Source organism: Leuciscus leuciscus (genome assembly GCF_965113295.1).
Source record: "Leuciscus leuciscus genome assembly, chromosome: 19".
NCBI classification, from domain to species: domain Eukaryota; kingdom Metazoa; phylum Chordata; class Actinopteri; order Cypriniformes; family Leuciscidae; genus Leuciscus; species Leuciscus leuciscus.
Genome location: NC_138743.1, coordinates 2,619,656 through 2,628,198, shown reverse-complemented (window position 1 = coordinate 2,628,198; position 8,543 = coordinate 2,619,656). Strand labels below are relative to the sequence as shown.

The following is an 8,543-nucleotide window of genomic DNA, read 5'->3' as shown; positions in this document are numbered from 1 at the left end:
AAACAGAAACTTTAATGAAATAAATTAAAAAGTTTAAACCAGTTTATTCTCTTATTAGATGATGAAATGCTTTGGTGGACTGTTGGACCTCTCCTCTAAAAACAATGAATAAGGGATTCTGATGAGTGAATTTACTACAGTGAATGTGAAATTTTGCAAGGAGCAATAATAGATTAATAATAAAATACTCATTAAATTTAGCTTTTTGTATATTAAAGAAGCCAAACATTGGGCTACATCCTTAAAAAACAAAAGAAATCCGGAAGCACATTGCAGTTAATAAAATTACAGAATTCAATAGTAAGTTCTTGACACATTTCTTTTACACATTTTCAATTTTTTTAAGTATAAATTGAAACACAACAATAATTTAAAGAAAAAGATCAAAACAAAAAATGTAACTTAAAAATAAAGGGCATCACATTATGTTAAATTCTTTTAGCAGAGATACAGTTCTTTGGGCTTTTCGATTTAAAAAAAAAACTTTACAGATTCTAAATAAATGTTAAAGGCTGTTTTAAAATCAGCAGAATTGTGTTTTGAGTTACTCCATTTAGTTTGATGAATATAAAATTTTCCTAGTAACAAAAACAAATCAATAACATATTTTTCTTTTGGAAAAGTCATATTCATTTGAATGAAGTAAAACAAATGACAAATTTAAGATTAGGTTGCAGTTCATTTTAACTCATAATTCATTTTACCAAAAGAAAGATGAACAAAATACCTCTTTGTTTATCTATAATTTTCACAAGCAAGTCCTTTAGACATGGTGTTTGGCTTTTAAACATTACTTCTCTCCTCACTTCTTTTTTATTTGGAATAATAACTATATCATACACCAAAGAAAAACGTAATTTTTTAGACATTGGTTTGAGACTGATAAATTATTAGTTGGTCAGTTGTTGAATTCTGAGTTTTTGAGTATTACAGTCATTTTTCTGTTAAAGAATATTGTATTGTCATGAACTCTATTTCGGACTAAATGTTATCTCTATTCAGAAATCAGGGCACTTGGTGTAACACTGTAGTAAAGTCTACAAACATTTGTTTTTAGATCAACTTGATTAATGATAAATGCAGTAACCATTTGATTAGATCTCTTTTTGTTAATATCTCTTCTCCTCCATTCTACATTTGTTTGGGTTAATATGTTTCCTTCATTTGAGTGGGGAGTTCTTAGTTGGTAAATAAAACCAAAGAAGTGTCATTTAAAATGGCTCTCATATATCCTGTGAAAGACACATTAGAGCGCTTTCATCTGGATATTCATTACAATTGCTGTTTTTGTAATTGAGAAAGAGTCTATTGTGCACTTATTTTTTGAATGTCTCTGTGTGGAGCGCACTTGGACAAAGCTAGCGACAACAGGAATTTCTTATTATTGCTGTTAATATGATACAAATAAATGTAGCCTACATTTATAATTAGGTTTTTAAAATATGCTTTGTGTGTGTGTGTGTATGTGTGTGTGTGTGTGTGTGTGTGTGTGTGTGTGTGTGTGTGTGTGTGTGTGTGTGTGTGTGTGTGTGTTTACCTACTTAACTATATTTTGGGGACAAATTTGTAAGCAGAAGTGACCAAAATCTCCCAAAACATCTGGTATCAAAATAAAGTAATTAAAGGGTTTTTTTGGGGGGAAAATGTAAAAATGCAGAAAGTTTTGTGTGATGGGCAGGTTTAGAGGTCGGGTTACTGTGTGTGTGTGTGTGTGTGTGTGTGTGTGTGTGTGTGTGTGTGTGTGTGTGTGTGTGTGTGTGTGTGTGTGTGTGTGTGTGTGTGTGTGTGTGTGTGTGTGTGTGTGTGTGTGTGTGTGTGTGTGTGTGTGTGTGTGTGTGTGTGTGTGTGTGTGTGTGTGTGTGTGTGTGTGTGTGTGTGTGTGTGTGTGTGTGTGTGTGTGTGTGTGTGTGTGTGTGTGTGTGTGTGTGTGTGTGTGTGTGTGTGTGTGTGTGTGTGTGTGTGTGTGTGTGTGTGTGTGTGTGTGTGTGTGTGTGTGTGTGTGTGTGTGTGTGTGTGTGTGTGTGTGTGTGTGTGTGTGTGTGTGTGTGTGTGTGTGTGTGTGTGTGTGTGTGTGTGTGTGTGTGTGTGTGTGTGTGTGTGTGTGTGTGTGTGTGTGTGTGTGTGTGTGTGTGTGTGTGTGTGTGTGTGTGTGTGTGTGTGTGTGTGTGTGTGTGTGTGTGTGTGTGTGTGTGTGTGTGTGTGTGTGTGTGTGTGTGTGTGTGTGTGTGTGTGTGTGTGTGTGTGTGTGTGTGTGTGTGTGTGTGTGTGTGTGTGTGTGTGTGTGTGTGTGTGTGTGTGTGTGTGTGTGTGTGTGTGTGTGTGTGTGTGTGTGTGTGTGTGTGTGTGTGTGTGTGTGTGTGTGTGTGTGTGTGTGTGTGTGTGTGTGTGTGTGTGTGTGTGTGTGTGTGTGTGTGTGTGTGTGTGTGTGTGTGTGTGTGTGTGTGTGTGTGTGTGTGTGTGTGTGTGTGTGTGTGTGTGTGTGTGTGTGTGTGTGTGTGTGTGTGTGTGTGTGTGTGTGTGTGTGTGTGTGTGTGTGTGTGTGTGTGTGTGTGTGTGTGTGTGTGTGTGTGTGTGTGTGTGTGTGTGTGTGTGTGTGTGTGTGTGTGTGTGTGTGTGTGTGTGTGTGTGTGTGTGTGTGTGTGTGTGTGTGTGTGTGTGTGTGTGTGTGTGGGTGGGTGGGTGTTTTCCGTTCACATGGACTCTTGTTTCCATAGATTCTGTTTATGGTTTGTATTCTTTTAATAAATTGCTGCATCAAGATCCTTGTTTCCTCTTGCTACCCTGGATACCCCTGTTACATTTATATTGTATGCGCAGTGTGTATTGAATTGATCTTTTGTAACCAAATGCTACTAATGTTTGGTGATATGGAACTTTCATTTCCAAAGAAATGAAAGGAAACCTGTCATTCCAGTGAATTAATCTAAACCACATTCAGAATATTTCAGCTGTCTGGTATATTCTTAGAGAGCTTGGAGGTATTTTTTGCAGAGTTAGGCGCAGGTCCTCCATCTGATCTGGATACGGCCCGGATCCGGCTGACTACATCATGCGTTGTGGTCGTGTCTAGGCGCAGGTCCTCCATCTGATCTGGATACGGCCCGGATCCGGCTGACTACATCATGAGTTGTGGTCGTAAGTAAGTAAGTAAGTAAGTAAAATGTATTTATATAGCACCTTTCACAGACAAGAAGTCACAAAGTGCTTTACAATCTGTTAATAAAAAGGATCAAACATGCATACAATAAATCTACCATAACACAACACACAGAAACAATCTTCACAAACATGAAATAACAAGTAACCACTGCTGTTAAATAAAAGCAAGTCCAAAAAGATGCGTCTTTAGGTGTTTTTTAAAAGAATTGACAGAACCCATAGTTCTCAGTGCTAATGGAAGTAAGTTCCAAAGCCTCGGTGCCACAGTACAAAAAGCACGATCACCTTTAGTCTTAAGACGTGTTCTAGGGACAACTAAAAGGTCCAGACCAGAAGACCGTGACTACATCATGAGTTGTGGTCGTGTCTAGGCGCAGGTCCTCCATCTGATCTGGATACGGCCCGGATCCGGCTGACTACATCATGAGTTGTGGTCGTGTCTAGGTGCAGGTCCTCCATCTGATCTGGATACGGCCCGGATCCGGCTGACTACATCATGAGTTGTGGTCGTGTCTAGGCGCAGGTCCTCCATCTGATCTGGATACGGCCTGGATCCGGCTGACTACATCATGAGTTGTGGTCGTGTCTAGGCGCAGGTCCTCCATCTGATCTGGATACGGCCTGGATCCGGCTGACTACATCATGAGTTGTGGTCGTGTCTAGGCGCAGGTCCTCCATCTGATCTGGATACGGCCCGGATCCGGCTGACTACATCATGAGTTGTGGTCGTGTCTAGGCGCAGGTCCTCCATCTGATCTGGATACGGCCCGGATCCGGCTGACTACATCATGCGTTGTGGTCGTGTCTAGGCGCAGGTCCTCCATCTGATCTGGATACGGCCTGGATCCGGCTGACTACATCATGAGTTGTGGTCGTGTCTAGGCGCAGGTCCTCCATCTGATCTGGATACGGCCCGGATCCGGCTGACTACATCATGAGTTGTGGTCGTGTCTAGGCACAGGTCCTCCATCTGATCTGGATACGGCCCGGATCCGGCTGACTACATCATGAGTTGTGGTCGTGTCTAGGCACAGGTCCTCCATCTGATCTGGATACGGCCTGGATCCGGCTGACTACATCATGAGTTGTGGTCGTGTCTAGGCGCAGGTCCTCCATCTGATCTGGATACGGCCCGGATCCGGCTGACTACATCATGAGTTGTGGTCGTGTCTAGGCGCAGGTCCTCCATCTGATCTGGATACGGCCCGGATCCGGCTGACTACATCATGAGTTGTGGTCGTGTCTAGGCGCAGGTCCTCCATCTGATCTGGATACGGCCTGGATCCGGCTGACTACATCATGAGTTGTGGTCGTGTCTAGGCGCAGGTCCTCCATCTGATCTGGATACGGCCCGGATCCGGCTGACTACATCATGAGTTGTGGTCGTGTCTAGGCACAGGTCCTCCATCTGATCTGGATACGGCCCGGATCCGGCTGACTACATCATGAGTTGTGGTCGTGTCTAGGCACAGGTCCTCCATCTGATCTGGATACGGCCCGGATATGGATGACTACATCATGAGTTGTGGTCGTGTCTAGGCACAGGTCCTCCATCTGATCTGGATACGGCCCGGATATGGATGACTACATCATGAGTTGTGGTCGTGTCTAAGCACAGGTCCTCCATCTGATCTGGATACGGCCCGGATATGGATGACTACATCATGAGTTGTGGTCGTGTCTAGGCGCAGGTCCTCCATCTGATCTGGATACGGCCCGGATCCGGCTGACTACATCATGAGTTGTGGTCGTGTCTAGGCGCAGGTCCTAGCACTAGAGAGTAAAAAAAAGTACTAGAGAGTTAAACCATTTAGTGCTTTGTAAGTATTAGCAAGATTTTAAAATGTATACAATGTTTAATAGGGAGCCAATGCATTGTTGACAGAACCGGGCTAATAGACCTTTCACACAACTTCCGTATTTGTGAGAGTAAGAACTCTAGTAAGAACTCTAGCTGCTGCGTTTTGGACCAGCTGGAGTTTGTTTATTAAGCGTGCAGGGCAACCACCCAGTAGAGCATTACAATAATCTAGCCTTGAGCTCATGAACGCATGAACTAACTGTTCTGCATTTGTCATTGACTGCATATATCGTAATTTACATATATATTTTAATACGTAATGTTTTCAAATAAGCCTGAAGGACTTGATAAACTGAATAAGGTGTTTAATTAGGGTTGAAGCTAAACTCTGCATGGCTGTGGCTGTCATGTTTTAAGTCCAAAGATGATGAAAATAAGCCAGGGGTTAAAAAATAGCAGTGAGGTTTATTTAACAAGAAAGCTCAGGTAATCCAATACACCAAAACTCAACGAAACAGCATACTAAGCACAAACAATACTGGACAATGAACTGAATGAACAGAGGGAAAGATACGCGAGATTACAAACCCAATACAAACGCTAATTAGTCATATAATGAACAACCATAGAAACAAATGACAAACAGGAACATAAGAACCCGTTATTGTTCTGCCACACTCAGTGCAGGTACTATTGTGTCCTAACTTTCATTTTCAGAGAAATGAAATAAACTTTTGTTAATATATCTTCATGAAAAACCATGTGTATTGTGAAACGAAAGACAACAATTTCAGACACAAAGTGGGTGGGATTTTACACCCATTTCTTGGCAAATAAAAGGTATGTGCTCTTCCTATTGAAAACTGCACAGTAGCTGACTGTTAGCAGAACGGTAAGACAATTAATGCATTTCACTGTACATTTATTATTTAACTAGTGTTTCAAATAGTATTAATAGGTCATATATTTTTAAGTTTTAAATAAATGTAATTTTTTTTTTAAATTGTCATTATAGCTATATATAATTATGTTATTTTATTGTTTTTCATGTTGTGAAGCACATACTTGGAAGGGTGTAGGTTTGCTTTGAAAGCTGGTCAGGGAATATTGCACGGAGGCAGGAGAAAGTCTGAGCTTATAATAAAAAATTAAAAAATGTGATTAATCCCATTTCAGTTTTGAAAAGGTGTGCATAAATGACATACCAAAAATAAAAAGATTTCTGCTCATAAATCATTCTGACTGTACAACCATTGTATCCATAGAAAGCAGACACTTGAGAGTTTACTAGTCCAGGCTGTTATTAATACATAAAACATATAAACAACAACAAAAAATGGATAGAGATAGATCTAAGACAATGTCAAAGTGATTTTTGCCTCTATTTCTGGTTCTTTCGTTCTCCCTCAATGATTATTTGTCTTTTCTGAAATTATCCCATTCTTCTATAGATATCTTGGTGTCCTTCTCCGTGGCACGGGAATAAAGACTCACAGGGATTCTCTTAATTTATTAACCATTTTGAAACCATTTTGAAACACTCCTCTCACAAATATCCCCAGTCTAACTGGACAGAAAAAGGAAAAATAAAACTGATAATAATGTACACCATTCCTTCATCTGAACCCAGCTCCGAAAACAGTGATGCAACCGCAATCCCAACTAACCTTAGAGATTCACTCTCATGCCTCGACGTGGTGTGGTCTGATATGTTCGAGACTGGAGACTCGGCGATTGACTCTGTGAAGCACGAGACTGATTTCCTTAAAGGAGCTCCTCCACAGTGGCTGAATTTTAGCACATCAGAGAACTCGCCGTTTGTAGAAAGGGATTGCTTTAAAGATTTAATTCAGTTAATTGAGAAAGAAAAAAGGAAAAGATGTCTGATCACTGAAGTTTCTTTACAATACCAGCCTGGCAGTGGAGGGTCAACCCTCGCTATGCAGGCGCTCTGGCATTTTCACAAACACCTCAGATGTGCCAAAGTGATCGACTCTGATTTAGACGATAAAAAGCTGCCGAAACAAGTGGTGGACCTTTTTCTCCTGTCTAATGAACAACATTCAAGACATGATCCGAAAACCGTGCTCCTGTTGCTGGACACCAAGGAAAACTCAAACAATGATCAGCCAATCAAGAATTCTCTCTGGAAAAACCTGACCGACGAAATACGTACGAGGGACATCAGTACACACACTCCAGCTGTGATCATTTTAAACTGCACAACTATAACTGGTCCAGGAACAGGCAGTGTGGAAATTACAATGACGCTCTCTCCAAACGAGAAAGAGAGGTTTGATCAAAAGAAACTGGAGCTGAATGAGAAATACAAGACAATGTCAGAGAACTTCCATGCCTTCAACATAATGCAGGGAGGTTTCAGGAAAGAGGATGCAGAGAAACTGATCACAGCAGAAATGGTCCAACATGTTAAAAAATATCCAAAGTCCAAAAGCACAAGACTTCTCAGTTTTTTAGCTTTGATAAATTCATACGTCCCAGGCTCACACTTGTCGAAGCTTTTGTGCGAGGAATTCATTGCACAAACAGGCCGTCCCTCCGACGAGGAAAACGGTCCATTGGAAGCAAAATTGGAGCCTTTCATTGATCTCATAGTCACATTCTCAGAAGGAAAACCAAACACCGACTACATACGCATGGCACATCCAATGATTGCTGATGCATGTGTGAAAATGCTCACTGAGAACAAACTGACAAGATTCAACATCGCTTCTGACTTCTTGCACAACATGGTAAAAGGAAAGGAGAGTGATTACATGCGAATTTGCAAGATAATGTTAATCATAAGGGTCGACACAGAAAAATACAAGTTTTCCAAACTGATTCTTGACCTCACGAGGAATCACGAGGAATGCATTTGTTTGTTGAAGCTGGGTTCAGATTTGTTTACCAATGACCCTTATTATCCTCAAGCACTTGCACGTTTGTATTACATTGAGGTAAACCAGACAAACAAATTTGAAGAGGCAGAAAGATGGGCAAATAAAGCCATTGCCAGAGCTCCCAAAAAATCGTATATTATGGATACACTGGGGCAGGTTCACAAAAACCACCTGCGGACCATTCTGAAAGAACCAACACGCAAACACAGATGTGGTTTTGGTCATTGCAGAGTCTGCCGTTACAGCGTTTAAAGATGAAGAAAAAGCAGCTGAAGGCGAGTCAGAAGACAACACCAGTTTCAATAACAGGGGCTACTTTGGATGTCTCCAGGTTTGCAAGATCATGTATGATTTAAGTGCAAAATACCCTCTTGAACAAAAATACAGTGAATTCATCAGTGATCACAGAGGTAACGTTGAGGATAGATATGATTTCTTTGAATGGTACCTGGCATTCTCAAGACCAAGTATCAATAAAAGTGACCCAGACTACCTTCATAATGACACTGAAGAGTGCTATAAACAATATTTTGCACATGAAGAGCAGACTGATGAAGCCACCCTGAATGAGAAAAGAATGAAGTCTTTTGGAGGACTACTTCATTTCCCCGAATCTGATATCAGTGTGCTTCAACGAAATCAGAGTGCATTTCAAAACCCACAATCTGATGACGAAACCC

At 41.1% G+C, this 8,543-nt stretch overlaps 1 protein-coding gene across 1 annotated transcript in view; it reads left to right on the top strand.

Annotated features, from left to right (window-relative positions):
- The first annotated feature begins 6,437 nt into the window (after window positions 1-6,437).
- Window positions 6,438-8,543, top strand: part of LOC309482662 (sterile alpha motif domain-containing protein 9-like) — a 2,912-nt gene continuing 806 nt past the window's right edge. The window contains exon 1 of the mRNA XM_082148126.1: window positions 6,438-8,543. This exon is cut by the window's right edge and continues 590 nt beyond it. Coding sequence (XP_082004252.1) covers window positions 6,562-8,115 — 1,554 coding nt within the window. The 5' untranslated portion in view covers window positions 6,438-6,561 and the 3' untranslated portion in view covers window positions 8,116-8,543.